Source organism: Centroberyx gerrardi, chromosome 12 (assembly GCF_048128805.1).
Source record: "Centroberyx gerrardi isolate f3 chromosome 12, fCenGer3.hap1.cur.20231027, whole genome shotgun sequence".
Lineage (NCBI taxonomy): Eukaryota > Metazoa > Chordata > Actinopteri > Beryciformes > Berycidae > Centroberyx > Centroberyx gerrardi.
Genome location: NC_136008.1, coordinates 14,996,267 through 15,015,721, shown reverse-complemented (window position 1 = coordinate 15,015,721; position 19,455 = coordinate 14,996,267). Strand labels below are relative to the sequence as shown.

General features: G+C 39.4%; 1 protein-coding gene and 1 long non-coding RNA gene across 2 annotated transcripts in view; one reads left to right on the top strand and one right to left on the bottom strand.

The window, feature by feature from the left end:
* LOC139924761 (uncharacterized) overlaps positions 1 to 19,455 on the top strand; it is a 32,270-nt gene that overhangs the window by 10,589 nt on the left and 2,226 nt on the right. The gene's annotated exons all lie outside the window — the stretch shown is intronic.
* LOC139924727 (C-reactive protein-like) lies at positions 8,639 to 10,458 on the bottom strand. Its single transcript, XM_071915860.2, has 5 exons — positions 10,375 to 10,458; positions 10,083 to 10,143; positions 9,448 to 9,550; positions 9,057 to 9,354; positions 8,639 to 8,895 (listed from the first exon to the last, which is right to left on the bottom strand). The coding sequence occupies exons 1-5, from the start codon at positions 10,417 to 10,419 to the stop codon at positions 8,665 to 8,667; spliced, it is 738 nt and encodes a 245-aa protein (XP_071771961.2). The 5' UTR covers positions 10,420 to 10,458; the 3' UTR covers positions 8,639 to 8,664.

Genomic DNA, 19,455 nt, shown 5'->3' with positions numbered 1-19,455 from the left:
TTGCATATAAATTCCCCTATTTATTTACTTTCCCATTTAATTTTCCATTTTATTTATTAATTTATTCATTTTTACATGTATTTATTTATGTATTTATTTATGTATTATTTTCCCTTTGCATATAAATTCCCCTATTTATTTACTTTCCCATTTAATTTTCCATTTTATTTATTCATTTATTCATTTTTTAATTTATGTATTTATTTATGTATTTATTTATGTATTATTTTCCCTTTGCATTTCCCCCCTATTTATTTCCCCAAACTTATTTATTTCTGTATTTTCTTTTTACATTTACATTTCTTTATGCATTTCTGCTTCATAATGCAAATGAGGGGGCTGTCATTCAAAGTGTGTCATGGGGTCAACTTTTCGCCTATTGGTTGATCGACATCAGAGTGCCTAGATCGACTATACATGCCTTGCTCCCACACCAGGCCAAGCCCCCAGGAAGAGCTCTGGGCTGTGCGGCGATTTTGGCGTAGTGGCCAAGCTCGGTATTGCAAGTCACGTGACGCCATGGGGCCCAAAAAGACTTTTTCCCATAGACATACATGGGGAAAGAAACAGCTGTAAAACTCCGGGAAAATTTTTCTGGGTATCACTCAAAGTCAAAAACGCCTGTTTGAATTATCAAGTTTTAAATCATTGGCTCCATTTTTCTTTGGAAGCCACCAAGAGCCGTATAAAGCTGTATTTTCTGAAGCTCCGTGAACGCGCCTCTAGGCCACGGGAACGCTCCATGCGCATTCATCGCTTCTACTTCCACTGTTGACAAGCTATACAGCTAGCTGATTGTTAGCGGAGGCTTTTAGCTGTATGTGATCAACCTAGATCACATTAAACTCAACCTACACGTCCGCCAACACTTAGGTTTAACAGGCAAGACTTAAGAACAATAACGGATGGTTTCTATTTTGTTTTTGTTTCTCTCTTGATTAAATAGGTCGCTTGCAAGCTAGCTAGCTAACGTTATAACATTGCTGTAGTTAACCAGCTACATGTAGCATAAGCAGTTCTATGCACCTACTTACTATTATATATTTATTTACATCTCGAAATTCTCAGTTTACAGACTATGCCTATGTACTTTTCTTTATCCTATTAAAGTTATGAATATATTTGGGCTTTGATGGTTGTTCTAATTTCTTTTACTGTCTGTAAATTTATAGTTAGAAAACCTTGGTGTGACACCAAACGAACCTAGAATATTCCCAATGATAATAATTTAAGTTTGTTTTTTTCACTAGCAAACCTTGCATCTAAGTTGCAGAATGCAAACCTATCTTCATACACTGTTTATATAGGACTGTGTTTGATCAGAGTACTAATATTTCTCGTGACTAAATGTTGTGAGGTGACCCACCTTTGATCCAGTGTAGTTCAGTCCCATGGATTAAATCAATACATGCAGCAGAATAATAATGGCTACAAGTAATACTATCTCTACACTGAGGCAACAGCATGTTGGTTAACTTGGACTATGTGGTCTAGATGTGTGGCTTTAGTCAATATTGTCAGAAATTACTCACAAGGAAGAGACATTCAAAAAGTGTATCAGTGTATATTCTGTAAGACTTGTATAAATAAAAACACTGTTAGTAACATAATATTGATATTTGTGACTAGAAAAACATAATGCTGGTAAAATGTAATAACCAAGGTAAGATGGAGAAAAGTAATTTGAGGGCAATGGACTACAGAGTGATGACAAATAAGACTTATTTAAGAGATGATCCAAGACAAACTGTTATATGTAAAGTAAACATTTATTTCAAAATACGTTCCATTCTACATGTTCCATTTTATATGGGTGAAACTTTCTCAGGAGTATCAAGCATTACAAGACAAAAAAAAAAAAAAACCACAATCATCTTTGAACTGGAACACTAGTTTATAACAGGTGGATATTTAGAGAGCCCTGGTCCACAGAGGGCAGCTGTAATATGTCAGTACAAGGTAAGATTCAGTAAAAGCAAAGGGTTAAGAAATCTAGTAAAGAAAGAAACTAGTGAAAAGGCCAGAACACATCATAAATAAGTTAATTTCTTTGGGAGCATTTTCCAGAGAAGTGTCAGTGGTTCTTGAAGAGCAGGACTTTCTGTAACAGAAGAAATTGCAGTTAGTATCTGCGGCTCAGTGTCTTACAGAAAACAGTTAGCATACATCATGATGATGATTACAGCACAGGGTGAAAAGTACTTAATTTGTGAAGCACTGGCTCCAGTAGAGGTGAAAAAGTCGCTACCAAGTCATTACTATCTGTGACCGATGTGAACCATCTCTCGTCGAAAATGCTCTAAATTAAGTTCAAAATGAATCTCCTCACCTGGTTAAGCAAGTAAACCCTTGACATGGACCTGGCTAGCGATGTGTGGCATGAACTTGACTCCCTGTGAGAAACACAAGACAACGTTCAACACAACAAGTGGAGCAACATGAGTGGAGCGTAAATCACAAATGCAAAGTTTAGTCTATGATCTAACGTTAGCGAACATTTCTATCTTTACGTTAACTTGTTTGATGTTAACCCATGGATGTGTTAGCTGACTCTAGCCTCTAGATTCTTAGCCGTCTCGTTATGCTAACCGTTATTACCAACGTTAGCTTAGCTCAACTTTATCCAGACTGAATCACTTCACATCGGATGTAAGATTTATACAAATAAAGCAAATGTTCTGTGATTGAATAAATGATAGAGTCATACCTGGACGATGGTTTCCCCGAAGAGCCGAGTCTGCAGCAGCAACAGTCAATCAGAACCTAGAACCTAGAAAGCTGCACATGAACGCGCTGTCGTCACGGTCGCAACGAGAACGCCACTAGACTCGTTCATGTGGGATAGGCGGGGCCAAGAAAAACACTACTGCGCAGGTGCTGTGGACACGGAAGTAGGATTCGTAAAAACTTTTTCGGCGTATGCGCTGGGTGAGCAACTTTCATTGGAATGAATGGGCCGCCATCTTTGAATGCCTCATCCATAGTTTAATACATCCATGCACCAGGCTCACTCACTGCAGAAATGGCTACCTCCAGTCAGGAGATCGCTAGAGAATTGATCTAGCTGAAAATAATCAGTCAGTCAGAACTATTTACTTTTTCGTGTGGACGCTCTGACTGACAGTGTGTTTCAATTAGCGGCATACACGGACACAGAGGTTGACCCTTTTGTTTTCAATAATTTGGAGGAAGTGGCTCATCGCCTTATACCACACAAATAATGCTGGGACAGTTGGGCGCCCTCATATGCTGCCTGCGGACCGTCGGATGGCAGAGTCACCGTCGGATGGCAGAGTATGGCATAAGGTGAGTGTGTGAGGTCTCGGGGTGGGTTGCTGTTGCGGTAAGTTACAGGATTTTATGTATTTATCTGTAAGAATTTAAAATTATAGCAAGTGATGTTACACTGAAATCTGTGTGCCGTCAAAACGTAAGCCAATGTATCTATAAATACATAAATAAATAAATAAATGTAAAAATGAATAAATTAATAAATAAAATGGAGGATTGGTGCATTTAATGGCATATTAATTTATTTATTGAGTCATTTATTTATTTCTTTATTTATTTTTGATTTTGGCAGTTACGGTCCTCCATAAGTAACAATGTCAATTCAAAAGGGCTTTTATTGTGAAGTGCTCATAGGAAGTGCCAAACAGTGCAAACTGTAGTTTTTCCGGGTGGAAGGTTGCGGTTGTGAAAAGGCTCAAAAACTGCTCAATATTACAAAGATGCAATACAATCTGAACCAACAGGTTAATGTTATAAGCGGATATAATCAAAAAAATTACAAAAATATACTTTTGTTGGTGCTATTTTGCTGCGATTTCATCAGCTGTGTTTCACGGGCAGAAAGAGGTATGTTCAATGACGAAACAGATTATGCAACGTTTAGAAACAGAACTCCCGGCTGCGTTCTTCTTTTTAAATTGTGCTTATTGTAAAGTAGATGTAACGATACAGTCGTTATAAAGTGCTATATTTGAGTTTATTGAGATGCCACTGAAATAACTTGTTATATAGGTTATGAGCCAAATGTATTTATTTATGTATCAGGTGACATCAAATGGTAAATGCAAGCGATTTTCTTTTTTTGCATTTGGCCTCAAAATTGATCTACAACCATACTAACCAATTAAAAAAAAAATATATATATATATTATCACTAAAGAGCTCAAGCAAAGAAATGCAGCAAACCGGAATGCCTTATTTGGGCAGAAAATGTACGGCAGACTGTGTGTTCCGTGGTCCAGGAGAGAAAGCTGTAGGCGTCCAATACTGCCGCGAGAGGTTTTACCATGGAGTCTATGGAACACCCGGTGCGTCCTATACAGACGCGAAAGGGTACCGTTACCATCATTATAGCGACGCCAAGGGATTTGACAAAGAGTCAACATAGGACGAGTTGGGAATGAGAATGGGTTGGAGCTTCTATCAGAGGCAACTGTGTAGTGCAACACAGGTCCACTGAATTTGGCCGGTGAGCTTTCTCCATTAGAGCTACTAACTTTTGGAACACAATACCAAGCACTCAGACAATGCTCTACCTTCACTAGTTTTAAATCACAATTGAAATCATGGCTGAAACAGAACCAATCATGTGACCATTAACCACTTGGATACCAAACATAGAGCATTTTATTCTATTTTTGTATGATGTAATGTTTTTATTGTATAGTGCTTTCAGTTTTGTATGATGCAATGCTTGTTTACTATACCCTGTATGCTTTTTAACATTTGATACTGTATTTTTGTAAATATGCCTGCCCAGGGACTGCAGATGAAATTTAGCTATCTAGCTAACTCTGGGACAGTCAATGATTGTCCACCGTTAAATAAACTGATAATAATAATAATAATAATAATAATAATAACATAACATAACATATATTGCCATTTAGATAGTTATCTCCTTAGAAACATTTTACATTTTCACATGTGAATGCCTGCCTTGAAAAATAGCCTAACCCCAGGCTAATTTACCTCATTACCTACAACTTTTACCTCAGTGACAGTTCCTTGTTTTTGAAAGCATTACACCTACAATAGAGGAGGTTGGGGGTGCTGCGTGTTAGCACAGTGAGTGAGCAGAGCCTTCAGTGAGGCAAATGTAGGAGGTAATGAGGTAAATGTAGGCCATTTGGCCTCAGTGCCATTGTTTGGCTACTTATGCTGTTTAAAGAAATTTGATGGTCATTTTATGCCCTTTTTGGAACTCTAAACTAATAGGCCCTGTTCCCTTCAGTTGTTTAGGGGAAGGCTGAGATGAAAGTATAGGGGTTAACCAGTAGGAAATCCAACAACATCAATATAACTTTTCTTCTTCTATAGTAAGTCTCTGGCACTCTGGCTAGCCTAGGCTACCTTATGGGTCGATATAAAGCTATCAGTGAATAGAAATAGAAATTAGTCCTTGAGGGTGCACTACTGTACTGATGTACTGTATGTGTAGGCATACTGACACCCTTGATTGGGGTTAATCAAACAGGACACACACTATCAACACATTTTTAGGCTATTTAGGCCTATTTGAGCCATTATAGCTTAAAAAAGAAGGTTTTGGTTTTCACCCAAAGTGCAAACAAATATTAGGGGCTTGTTTTTTTGTCCCAAGAACAGGGAAATGTTGCGTTCATTATTCCCAAATAGTGGATTCAGACCCTCCTCACTTTATGCAGATGAGAGGGTGAAACAATGAAAATATAGTGTTAATTGTGTTCTGTTATTAATAGCCTACTGTTTGCAATGCATTACATTAATGTGTATCAACTCGGGACATTATTACATTGGCTTAAAGTGCTACAGTGATTCCATTTATGGAAATCGTTTTGAGGTTTCATAAATCACTACAAAATTACATTGATTCAGGCACTAATTTTCTTCAAAATGTTTTGGAAAAAGACTTATTCTGTGCTTGCAAATATTTGAGGGGGATAATGTGGTTCTTCCCTGATGGATGCAGAATTACAGTGCCTAGTTTTGGCCCGAGAAGCATAATTTGCACAGGCAGACTAGGATACATTTAGGTCTATCATAGCCTAAGCTATTAATAGCCTAATGTGTCAAATAAGACACCCAGCACAGTTAACCACCACATTAACTTATGGGATAGGCCTAGATGCTAACCTTTTTGTTGGCCTACTTGAAGTGGGCTACGACATTAGGGTGACTGGTAAGCTATTAATAGTCTAGGCCTATTACAGGTTACAGCAACAACGCTTTTGAAGATCCTTAATAAATTCCTGTTCCAGTCAAGGTATGCAGATAGAAACTTTAATTATCCACAAAACATTCTGCACCAGGGCCAAATAAGAGTGTAGAGATAGGCTACATAAAAAGTTATGTGACCATCCTAATACTATAATGCTACAGTCACAGATAAGGTGAAGTGTTGGTAGAAAAAGTAAATCACTGACGATTACACTTGCCTGGTTTCATATTACTGGCAAAAGCTGGAGAAACTATTGCGTAATAAGTTATGTACTATAAAAGCACTGTAAGTTCTTTATACATTTGAATATCATGTCTTAAATTTACTTTATGATCTGTGTAAGTGTCACGATCTTGTAAGAGATTGTGAAGACGATGCTGAGTTTTTAAATCCATTTTTTATATGGAACAGTAAATTATTTGTTGCACAAAGTTTCTGCAATTAACAAGCACTTTGGATATACATGCTGCAAACGATAGCCATTTTGCAGCAAAGTTTAATTTAGAAATCTTGAAATTGACTGAAAGATGAACAGGATTCATTTTGTAATTGAATTATATAGAATCGTTTTACTATGTATGTATATTATACTTATAATATATTGAAATTTAATTAGCTAAAAGAAAATTTAAAGGAAATACCACCTCAGAAATTATTGATTTCTAAAGAGATTAACAGATTACAAAATGCTCCATGCAGTATTTGTTGTCTTTCAGCATGCTATTCTCCCACCTTCTCACTATGCTGCTGTCCCATAATTCCACCTATTGTTTGTATTTATAGCCCATGGTGTGTGTGTGTGTGTGTGTGTGTGTGTGTGTGCATTGATAGTTAATTTAGGACAAAAGCGCGCAACTTGTAGTATCAGCAAAGGTTACTGGGACTGTGCTTTTATTTTCAACGCCTGCCTTTACTGTAATATCCAAATATATCTCCACAAAGAACAGCTGTGATGGAAAAGTCTGTGGGCTGCTGCATGTTCTGATGTGATGAGATCCACTGTGAAATCCAGCACAGGTAATTCTTTTAAATCCTATTGAAATTATAATTCTGTTGACCATAGTAAAAAATAAATCTTTGTCTTTCATATAATGCATTCATGAATTTCAAATAACTCATTCTCAGAAACTCCAAGAACACATAGTTCTCTCCCATTACCAAAATTGTTATAATTTTCCTCAGTCTAGAAGGCAGATGTACGGAAGCCCTGAGAGGCAAGTGAGAAAAAAAAAAATCTGGTGATCCATTTTCTAAGTCTGATCTAAATTGTTTTCTCTCCTGTGTTTATGACTTAAGAACAGGTGAAAAAAAAGGTTTTGCCAGGATAATCTTTCTAAGTTCCTTAATTTTTTTTTTTCATCTGTGAAACAGGTGGGAAAAAAAAGTTTTGCCAGGTGAAAAAAAATAAAGTTTGGCCAGGATCATTTTTCTAAGTTACTTTTTTTTTCTTTCATCTGTGAAAACAGGTGGAAAAAAAAAGTTCTGCCAGGATCATTTTTTTCTAAGTTCCTTTTTTTTTTTTTTTTTTTTTTTATCTGTTAAAACAGGTGAAGAAAAAAAGGTTTTTTTTTTGTCAGGCTCATTTTTCTAAGTGTTTGTTTCTATTACGGGATTGGAAGAAAACATGAATGCTTTTAGTCCTATTTAGAACATGGGGTAGTGGTGCACTCTTGTTTTCACAGATGAAAAAAAAAAAAATTATCCTGGAAAAACTTTTTTTTTTTCACCTGCCAAAACTTTTTTTTTTCACCCGTTTTCACAGATGAAAAAAAAAAAAAAAAACAGTAACTTAGAAAAAAATGATCCTGGCAAACCTTTTTTTCTCCCACCTTTTTCACAGATGGAAAAAAAAAAAATTAAGGAACTTAGAAAGATTATCCTGGCAAAACCTTTTTTTTCACCTGTTCTTAAGTCATAAACACAGGAGAGAAAACAATTTAGATCAGACTTAGAAAATGGATCACCAGATTTTTTTTTTTTCTCACTTGCCTCTCAGGGCTTCCGTACCGATTGGCTGTAAAGTGGTCTTACTTAAAGGGGACATCTAGTAATTGTATTTCCAATGACAAAATAATTTTGAGGATATAATAACACCACCAAAACCAGTTTTATGATCAGTTCAGATTTAGTAGTTGGTTTAGAAAAATCCAAGGATGCCAGCCTCACCTGAGCAGTTATATCAAGAAACTGTTTAAGAGAAGTTATGAAAAGAGGAAACACTCTGATATTCAAATTAATGCTACAAGTGACGTGATCAACAAAAGAGAAAGCTGGAAAAAATGTTCTACTTGATACAGAGGAGACAGAGAAACCTTTTGGAAATGCTATCACTTCATTATCAGTGAATATTGATTTAACATAAATGGCAGACACTTTTAACAGACATTCTTTGCTTTGGACATAAAAGTATGGAAAGTCAGATTTTGATTTTATAAGACATTTAAGGTCTTTATTTAGTAGTGACATTCATTTAGTGACACTTGTTTATTTTCCAGCAGCACTCTTCCTGTGATCTGGAACTGCAGTGCCCTCCAGTTGAGCACATTGCCTGGGGTGAAGTTCAGATCATCCACGTAGCGCTGGATCTCACAGGATGAAAGGACGTAGTCCCACATGTGGACATCAGAGATCATGCCAATGAAACACTGCTTAATATCAAACCCACCACCATGGGAATCCTGCTCCTGTGGACATTGCAGAAAGAGTCAAATTGAGATAAATAACAGTAATATTGTACAATTTTTATTTTCTGAAATGAGACATCTATACTTTGGTATGAGTTATAATTTTACAATCCCGCAGTATTCGTAGGAAGACTATCAACTTTAGTGGCTAACAATACTACCTGTCCTAAGATAATGATAGCGTGTCCTGTGATGTTTGATTCAGAGTTGACAAATCTTCTGGTACTGGGCTTTCCATCCAGCCACAACTGTCCCAGTCCAGACTGAGAGCTCCAGGTGGCACAAACAGAGTGCCACGTGTTCAGCTTGTACTCCTGCCCTCCAATGTCTGCATCACTGTTCCTGACATACAGCTCGATCACATCAGCTGCAGTCTTCTTGAAAATGAGGAAGTCATTGGCGGCAGAGGGCGTGGCCAGAGAGAACAGGATGTGGGCTCTGCTGAGATCTGTAAAAGACCTGTAGACACAAAAAAATAGATTCCCATGCATCATGCCTTTCACAGTCAGGAATATAGTGGGTTCCATCACGCATATAACATGTTTACGATACCTGAGACAGACAGTTACAGCACTGAATTCCTCTCTTGATGTTTCCAGCTTCACATGAGCTGAGTTGGTCTGTTGTGGGAAGGTGAACATTTTACCTGAAAGATCTAAACCGACAAAGAGAGAGTTTCAAAATCAGAATACAAATTACACATTAGCAAATGAATTACACAGTAGAGACAGAAATACAATATCCAGTGGAAATACTGCATGTAATAATTCATGGAATTTATATTTTTTGAGAAGAGTGTTTTACTTTTTTAGTATAATTTCCATTCTAAAACTCTGCAAACAGCTTAGTAAGGTAAAGCTATTCACTGCAAAAAAAAATCAACTAACCATGTGTTTATAGTATATATACAATATAGTGTTATCAGAACTTGGATGAGGAAAATACTTATTATAAAAGAGTTCAATTTGGGGGTTTTTTTCTAGTGTATTTACTTTATTAGAGACTTTGTTGAATTAAATTCTACTTTAATTTTAACTGTGAAATAAAAAAAACATGTTTTAAAATGAAAATAATTTAAGTTACAAAACAAGACAATAGATTTTGTACATTAGCATTCAAATAGAGAGTGTACAGTTAATAAATCTAATATTTATTTCAGTCGATTACATAAAAAATAAGTTTTGTACCTTGAGGAGCTGCAGCACATGCTGCTGCTGTCAGCATCACCAGTAGAAGTAGAACCTTCATCTAATGCAAAGACGACAGACACGATGGAAAATGCTCAGATTAAATGAAATCCATTACTTATGTTTTACTACTACTATCACATACAGTATATACTAGACTACAAATTAATTTGCTGTTATTGGGCTTGGTCTGCTGTTACAATAGATAGATAAACTGCAAAAAGTTAATATAAAATACAGTATCACTTTGTTCCTGTCTAACATTTCAGTGGATATCATGTCTTGATCTTACCTTGTGATCTATGCAAGTGTCAGGATGTTGTGCGCAATAATGCATAGGAAAGTGAGTTTTTCATGCTTTATACTTCCTCATCCCTCTGGGTGGTTTTGTGTGTTTGCTTCCTTTTATCCTTCTTTCGTAGTTATTTCAGACGCTAGTATTGCAGAAGTGTTCTTCCTCATAGAAAATTTTCATTGATTCAGCAGAATTCATGTTAAAAGCCCATGTTCATGTTGAAAAATCACATTCTATATAAAAGCACTTCATTGCACAATGTTGCTGTAGCGTGTAGAGTCGAAAATATCGAATTTAGAATTTAGTAAAGGTATGGAAATATGAAACTTTGATCAAGATATCAAATTACACTCGTAGGGGCACCACTTTCATAGATGAAGAAAATTAGACCTTTACTTATACTAATCAGTCATCAGTCTAAAGATCATGAAATCTTTCCAGTTCAGGGATTACTTTACTCTGCAAACAAGGAAACACATAACAACTTCTCTGTAATAAATGGAAATATTTAACTATTCAAGCATAACAATATTCAATGAGATAAGCAATATAAGGCACGTATATTGATCACCAGAATGAAGCACTGAAACTATAGACCAGGGGTGTCAAACTCAATCCATGAATGGGCCATATTGAAAACTCATGACAAATTTGCGGGCCAGATAAGAGCCATATTTATTTATCTTAACACTTCTTAAACCACATGAATAATTGCATCAAAATATGCCTGGCCATTTTAAAACTCAAGCAATAACCCCATATGGGATGGCTGCACTTGAAGCTTAATATTAAAGAAAAAAAAATCATAGAATAAAAATAAAAACATTTTTCAATCTCTGTACATGCCTCGGTAGGTTTGCAGGTCTATTGGACTCACCTATTTGCTAGACACCTGGCATCCTTTTTTGGCTGCAAGTTCATCAATGTTTGGAGTCATTTTCTGAGCTGTTGAAACTCTCGTATGGAGTGCAGGTGTCTGTCAGTGAGACGTGTTCTGTGTGATGTTTTATTTATCTTCATGACAGAAAATAGCTGCTCACACAGGTACGTGCTACCAAACACACAGCATACGGGCAGCATGCAGGCGGAGTTCGGGCAGCGTTTCTGGGATAAAACGGGGGAACTTGCTTACCCCGACAGAATTGTACTTGGCCGTGAGTGTGCTGTTACACTGGAGTTCGATCAACTCCATTTGCATGTTCATTGGTGCGCTGTCCACATCAGCTGCAAACGGATTACTGAACAGTTCGAAATTGAATTTCTGAACCTCGAAGTCTGCAAATCGTCTTGTAAACTCTGTGCGAAGTGTGCTCAGTTTGTCGGCAAAGTGCGCACATGGGAAGGAGTTGTAGTTAGTTTGTTTGTTATTTTTTGGGATGTCGGGAGTTGCCATGCTGCATTTGATCAAAAAATTTAAAAAAAAACGTGTCAGTAAGAGGAGGGGGCGTTTAACTGTAGCGCAACACGCTGCAGTGCATATTGGGGATTGGAGTGTAGCGTTTAAATTGCAGAAACGGGCCAATATTAATAGAAAATCAAAATCATCTCCTGGGCCGGATAGCATTGTGCCACGGCCCTGATCTGGCCCGCAGGCCTTGAGTTTGACATATGTGCTATAGACTAAAAATAGACATGAAATGCAATGAAACAAAATAAGAATGAAAGGGAAATGGTAATGAAATGTGGGAATAAGAATTGGCAGCAGTAAATGGAGGGATCAATCAACCAGAGAAACAAGGTGGAAAGCTACGGGGCAGCTAAACTATAAAAGCCTAATCTTTCCTAATCTATTTAGGTAATTTGAATCTAAACTTTTGCATCAACTCTCAGCAGTAAAGACGTGGATAATCAGAGCCTACTTTGTTCAGTTGAGAAGTCCTGCCGGTCGGATTGTCTGGTCCCGCTGAGCTCGGAGAGACGGACTCGGCGTGGCCGAGCGTTGATAACTTCTTGACTATTAGAGCGAGGTTCAAACTTCTTGCAAGCGATTCTTAAGTTCATCTGGAGAAGACATCTCTAACTCCAGGTTCAAACTCTAAGTTTCAGCTAAAGTCGAATTGCAGCTAAATTGTTGATCTCGGCTTTAGCAGGTTTCTTGGTGAGAAATGAAACGTTTTTCTTTACCTTTCGCTTGATCCGGTCTGTGTGTAACTTCCTGCAACAACTCAACTCTCGCGAGACTTGGTTACACACAGACCGGATCAAGCGAAAGGTAAAGAAAAACGTTTCATTTCTCTGTAGGGTCCTTTCCATAATGTTGTCAGACACTTATAATAACAATCTGAGCCTGTCAGTGGCAAAAACAAGCACTTTTAGTGGATGTACATTGACGGTGCGATTTGCCCCGTCGGATTACATTGCAGCCCGTTTCGCGGCTGCTGGACTAATTTCAAAAATTGTTGTCCCCTTTAGTCACTTAGACACAAAAAGATGGGAAAATAGGGTCCAGGTTGAAAAATACCGAAGTTACCCTTTAAACATCTTCAACATATATATGGGCCTATAGTTAACACATCTAGTATACTTCAAACTACATAATAAATTAATTAAAGACATTTGGAAAATATAGTTGAAAGTAGGTTTTAAAGGAATGTGAAAAGGGGAAAGATTTATGACTGTCCTGTTTCAGAGAGGGGGGTAGTGGTGAAAAGTGTCAACAGCAGTCTTTTGTTCCTTCGTATTGACACATTGGTGTGTATTCCCGTTCTCACCCAATGGTGACTGTCCCTTTTGATTAATCCCTTTTGATTAATCAGAACAGTCCTGTTGTGGTACTCCAAATGAAGAAAGGAGGATGACATCTCCTGCTAGCAGACTCCACTCTTTGGAGCTGTGGATTGTGTCAAATAGACACCTTTATGGCCACTTGTTGTGATAGGCCATTTGGTGTTGATTCAAGAAAGCAACAGAAAGGTTGTGGGCTTTCTCCAAATGTCTCCCTGGTATCGCTACATTGCTAACTGCAGGCACTTAGCAATGTCTCATGAGGTGCATTATACTTACACATTTCAGACAGACATTATAAACAGAGCTTTTCAGTGGAGCTCTTTCGTAACTGTGAAAAATTAAAAATAAAGGCACAGTGAAGAAATTTCATTTGGAGGTAAATGAATGAAATAATACAAAGCAGCACATAAAGATTACACAAAAAATATACAAACAGGACCGAGAATATCCCATAAGTCTGTGATGAAGTACATCTGACACTGTTTGATTTGTTGTTGTTTTTTTACCATACTATTCCCCCACCTTCTCAGAATCTAGTATGATGAATTTCCAGCCAATATCTTGCATTACTCTTGTTTACTGTTTCCATGTACAGGCTGTGAAAACAAATGTAACAATAAGAAGACTCTTCCTGGAAGAAACGCCTGCCTTGAAAAATAGCCTAACCCCAGGCTAATTTACCTCATTACCTACAACTTTTACCTCAGTGACAGTTCCTTGTTTTTGAAAGCATTACACCTACAATAGAGGAGGTTGGGGGTGCTGCGTGTTAGCACAGTGAGCGAGCAGAGCCTTCAGTGAGGCAAATATAGGAGGTAATGAGGTAAACGTAGGCCATTTGGCCTCAGTGCCATTGTTTGGCTTCTTATGCTGTTTAAAGAAATTTGATGGTCATTTTATGCCCTTTTTGGAACTCTAAACTAATAGGCCCTGTTCCCTTCAGTAGTTTAGGGGAAAGCTGAGATGAAAGTGTGGGGGTTATAACCAGTAGAAATTGCAACAACAATAACTGTATAACTTTTCTTCTTCTACAATAAGTCTCTGGCACTCTGGCTAGCCTAGGCTACCTTATGGGTCGATATAAAGCAGTGAATAGAGAAATTAGTCCTTGGGTCTTAGCACTAGTGTCATTTTAAAGTACTTATTGTAGCCTAATGTAGATGTAGGCTACTTTCAGATTTTTTTTAAATTTGGGGATTGGTGCTACCATAACACTGGTGCACTGTATGTGTTGGCATACTAACACACTTGATTTGGGTTAACCAAAGAGAACACACACTATCAGCAAATTTGTAGGCTATTTAGGCCTATTTGAGCCATTATAGCTTAAAAAAGAAGGTTTTGGTTTTCACCCAAAGTGGAAACAAGTGTTAACACTGCAGCCGCCGCTGTGGTCTGTGGGATCGTTTTGATATTTGTAATGCATGTAACTCTATTTCATATATATCTATTTCATATGACCCCACCAGTCCATGACTTTTCCTAAATATGTGTTTTTTATTGTCTATCAAAGTTTTAAAGTTATGTAATAAAAGGTAAGAGAGTAATAATCATTTCTTCCTTGGACCGCCAAGCGCGGTCCCAGGGTCCGCTATGTCTATAGGCGAAGGAATGTGTTTATTTTCGATTTTCGCGCGCTTTGCTGTTTACTGCCTGGGTTGCCTAGCAACTATACTGTTATTTTATGATATTCTAATACAACCAGCGGGCATTACAATACCATTCATTGAATGAACGAGATCTATTGACTGCATATAGAAAAGGATTAGAATAGAATAAAATTAAATAGCACAGAATAGCTAGAATAGAATAGAACAGAACAGAATAGAATAGAATAGCAGAACATAATAACACAGAATAGAATAAAATAATCGAAAGAACAAAATGGATCCAAAGAAGAGGAGAAATATGACCACAGAGGAGGCATTGTCACTGTTCCACGACCTCGGTGAAGCGGAGTCCGATGGTGAGGAGGTGTTGGTACCGGTGCAAAACTTCAGTGATGAAGAGGATGATCTGCCGGAGCCAGACAGTTCTGACTCTGACTACGAGCCTCCTCTGCCTCTGAAAAGGAGAGCCCCAAATCCCGCACCCGCTGTGCCATCTGTGCCACAACTTCAAGGTGCAAGCTCTTCATCTGTGCCAGGTAGGTTTATTATGTCTAGCTTATTTATTTGTTTATTTATCTCCCACATAGTGAAACGAAGCGATCTGCTGATGGCCAGACAAAAATTATGCTGAATGTGGCCCATCCTGTATTGTTTAGGGCTATCGGAGAAATTAATGTAGCCCAGCTAGCTGTAGAAGTGAATATCTCGGATACCTATGCCTTTTTATGGATACTTTTATTTTATTTGTTTATTTATCTTATTTATTTATTTATTTAGGCTATTTTTACATTGCGCCTGTAGCCTAGAACAGGCTAATAGTAGTCTATTATGCCTAATGATAACAACAATACCATAATGCGCGAAAAAATAATATAACCTACAATTTATTTTTGTTGCAGTGCCAACCAACCACCAGCCCAAGAGGGGAGAGGTGAGACAGGGAAAGATGGGACCCTTTGGACTGTCCTTCAGCCAGGAGAAAGGAAGCCGGGGAGAAGACAGGCCCAAAATGTGTTGACAGAGCCTGCAGGACCAACACCACATGCCAAGCGCAACACAGACTCTCCGCTTGATGCGTTTCTGTGCTTGTTGGATAGGTCCATGCTGCAGCACATTTGGGACTGCACAGTGGCCGAGGCACATAGGGTGGGGGACAAGTCATGGGATGTGACTGTGGAGGAACTGAAGGCGTTCATAGCATTGCTGTATGTGCGAGGGGCCTTCAGCAAGAATATTGAAATGGAGAGCCTTTGGTCGGAGGAATGGCTACCATTCTTCACCACAACAATGGCCAGAAACAGGTACAGGGAAATCATGCGCTTCCTCCGATTTGACAACAAGGCCAACAGGGCAGCTCGTCTCCACAAGGATAAGTTTGCCTGCATGTTGGAGGTTTGGGGGAGATTTGTGAACAACAGCATCGCCTGTTACAAACCAGGAGCCTACATCACTGTGGACGAGCAGTTGTTCCCCACTAAAGCGCACTGCCGATTTACGCAATACATGGCAAGTATTGACTAGACTAGAATTTAAAATAAAGTTCTGTGGGTATGCGCTTGGCCGCACAACATGCTGAAGTTGAAACCATCATTGGGACCAACAGGAATAGGTTCAATGACTTGATACTGCATCTTTTCAACAGAGAGAGATAAAGTAGGCTATATAATAATTTTGATTATAATTCCATTTGTAATCATACAAATCAGTTACTGCCTATGAAGCCCAAGTCAGCCGATATGGCTATTAAAGACACTTATCATAAACATAACCTGGCATTCATGGTTTACATAATTAATTAGTCATATCTGTGTGCTATTAAGGATCCTTTTTAATTTAACTAATATAAAAATCAATTTATTGTTAAGACCGTCCTTATTATTGCGAAATAACGATACATTTTACACAGCGGTCTGACAGACCGCAGCGGCGGACAGAGGGGGCGTTAAAAACCTGGCGGCCGCAGTGTTAAGGGCTTGTTTCTTTGTCCCAAGAACAGGGAAATGTTGCGTTCATTATTCCCAAATAGTGGATTCACACCAGCCTCACTTCATGCAGAAGAGAGGGTGAAAGAGGGGAAATTTCAGAGTTATAGCAATGAAAATATAATGTTAATTGTGTTCTGTTATATTAATAGCCTACTGTTTGCAATGCATTACATTAATGTGTATCAACTCGGGACATTATTACATTGGCTTAAAGTGCTACAGTGATTCCATTTATGGAAATCATTTTGAGGTTTCATAAATCACTACAAAGTTACGTTGATTCAGGCACTAATTTGCTTAAAAATGTTATGGAAAAAGGCTTATTCTGTGCTTGCAAATATTTGAGGGGGATAATGTGGTTCTTCCCTGATGGATGCAGAATTACAGTGCCTAGTTTTGGCCCGAGAAGCATAATTTGCACAGGCAGACCAGGGTACATTTAGGTCTATTATAGCCTATGCTATTAGTAGCCTAATGTGTCAAATAAGACACCCAGCACAGTTAACCTCCACATTAACTTAATAGGCCTAGATGCTAACCTTTTTGTTGGCCTACTTGAAGTGGGCTACGACATTAGGGTGACTGGTAAGCTATTAATAGTCTAGGCCTATTACAGGTTACAGCAACAATGCTTTTGAAGATCCTTAATAAGTTACAATTTACAATTTACAACTTCCCATTTGGCAGACGCTTTTATCCAAAGCGATGTACATATGAGATTTTAATACAACACAAGCAGGGATCTAGTCAGGAGAGAACAACGAGAATAAGTGCCATAAAGCTAATTTCTGGTCCAACAGGACATAGGTGCTACAAGGCAGTGCATAGATAAAGAGTTTTTTTTTTTCTTTTTTTTTTTTTTTTGGATTACACAGTCCATCAGGTGAGAAGGTGTTCACTAAAGAGCTGGGTCTTTAGCCTTTTCTTAAAGATTGAGAGGGACTCTGCAGATCGAATGGAGTTTGGTAACTCATTCCACCACCAAGGAACCACAGAAGAGAAGAGTCTGGCTAGAGACTTAAGGCCCTGACACACCAAACCGACATCAAAGAACCAGCGGCGACGAAGGCCGACTGTTGCGTCGCTTGGTCTTTTGGTTGTGGAAGAACGACTTCGTCGTTTGCTTGCTTTCGTCACTTCCATTTCTCTTCTCGTGCCAATCAGAGTGATCTCTCTCACCGACGGTCTCCGCCGCTGATTCAACATGCTCAATCGGCCGAAAAGCCGCCGACAGGGGTCCGACTAGTGCCAATGGTGCGGGACACACTGCAAAAATTAGGGACACAGACGCTTACCGACGGCCCGACATTGGCCGACGGCCGACCGTCTGGTGTGTCAGGGCTTTTAGGGCCTTGTTGTGGTGGCAGCACCAGGCGCCGTTCCTTGGCAGAGCGTAGTGGGTGGGAGGTAGACCTGAATGAGGGAGTTCAGGTAGGTCGGAGCCGTTTTGGTTGCTGCTTTATAGGCGAGCATCAAGGACTTAAACTTGATGCGGGCAGCAACTGGGAGCCAGTGGAGGGATATGAACAGCGGAGTGACTTGCTCTTTTGGGCTGGTTGAAGACCAGACGCGCCGCCGCGTTCTGGATCATCTGCAGAGGTTTGAGCGTACATGCCGGGAGTCCTGCCAGTAAGGAGTTGCAGTAGTCAAGGCGTGATATTACAAGCGCCTGTACTAGGAGTTGTGCTGCATGCTCAGACAGGTAGGGTCTGATGTTCCTGATGTTGTACAGGGCAAATCGGCATGACCGAGCAACAGAAGCCACATGCTCCTTAAAGGTTAGTTGGTCATCAATCATGACACCCAAGTTTCTGGCAGACTTTGCGGGAATGAGCTGAGCTGATTCGAGCTGGATACTGATCTGTTGTTGTACAGAGGGACTGGCTGGGATGACAAGGAGCTCAGTCTTTGACAGGTTAAGCTGAAGGTGGCGTTCCTTCATCCATGCCGAGATATCGGCGAGGCATGCCGATATCCGTGCCGAGACTGCGGGGTCGTCTGGCGGGAACGATAGGAGGAGCTGGGTATCATCAGCATATGAATGGTATGAGAAGCCATGTGAGTGGATGACTGCACCAAGTGAGGTGGTGTATATTGAAAAGAGAAGGGGTCCGAGCACTGACCCTTGAGGTACCCCTGTGGACAAGCAGTGGGATTTAGACACTTCCCCTCACCAAGACACTCTAAAGGATCTCCCTGAGAGGCAGGACTCAAACCAGCGGAGAGCAGATCCTGAGAAGCCAAGCTCAGCAAGTGTGGAGAGGAGGATTTGGTGGTTAACCGTGTCAAAGGCAGCCGATAGGTCAAGCAACATTAGAACAGAGGACTGACCGGCAGCTCTAGCTGATCACAGTGTTTCCACTACAGACAAGAGTGCAGTCTCGGTAGAGTGTCCGCATTTTAAGCCAGACTGTGCGCTCAAGTGTCTTGGAAAGGAAGGTGAGGAGTGAAACCGGCCTGTAATTTTCAACCTGAGATGGGTTGAGTGTAGGTTTCTTTAGCAGTGGGGTAACCCGGGCTTGCTTAAAAGCAGTGGGGAACACACCCATTGTAAGTGAGGAGTTGATGATGTGCGTGACTGCAAGTGTGGGCGAAATGGTCTGGTTGGAGGGTATGGGGTCCAATGGACAGGTAGTGGGACGAGAATCCAGCAGAAGCTTGGAGACTTGCTCCTCGGTGAGATGGGAAAATGAGAGGAGTGAGGCCCTGTTAGCTGGCGGCAGCATACTGAGTTGGTCAGGCTCAGAGAACTGATT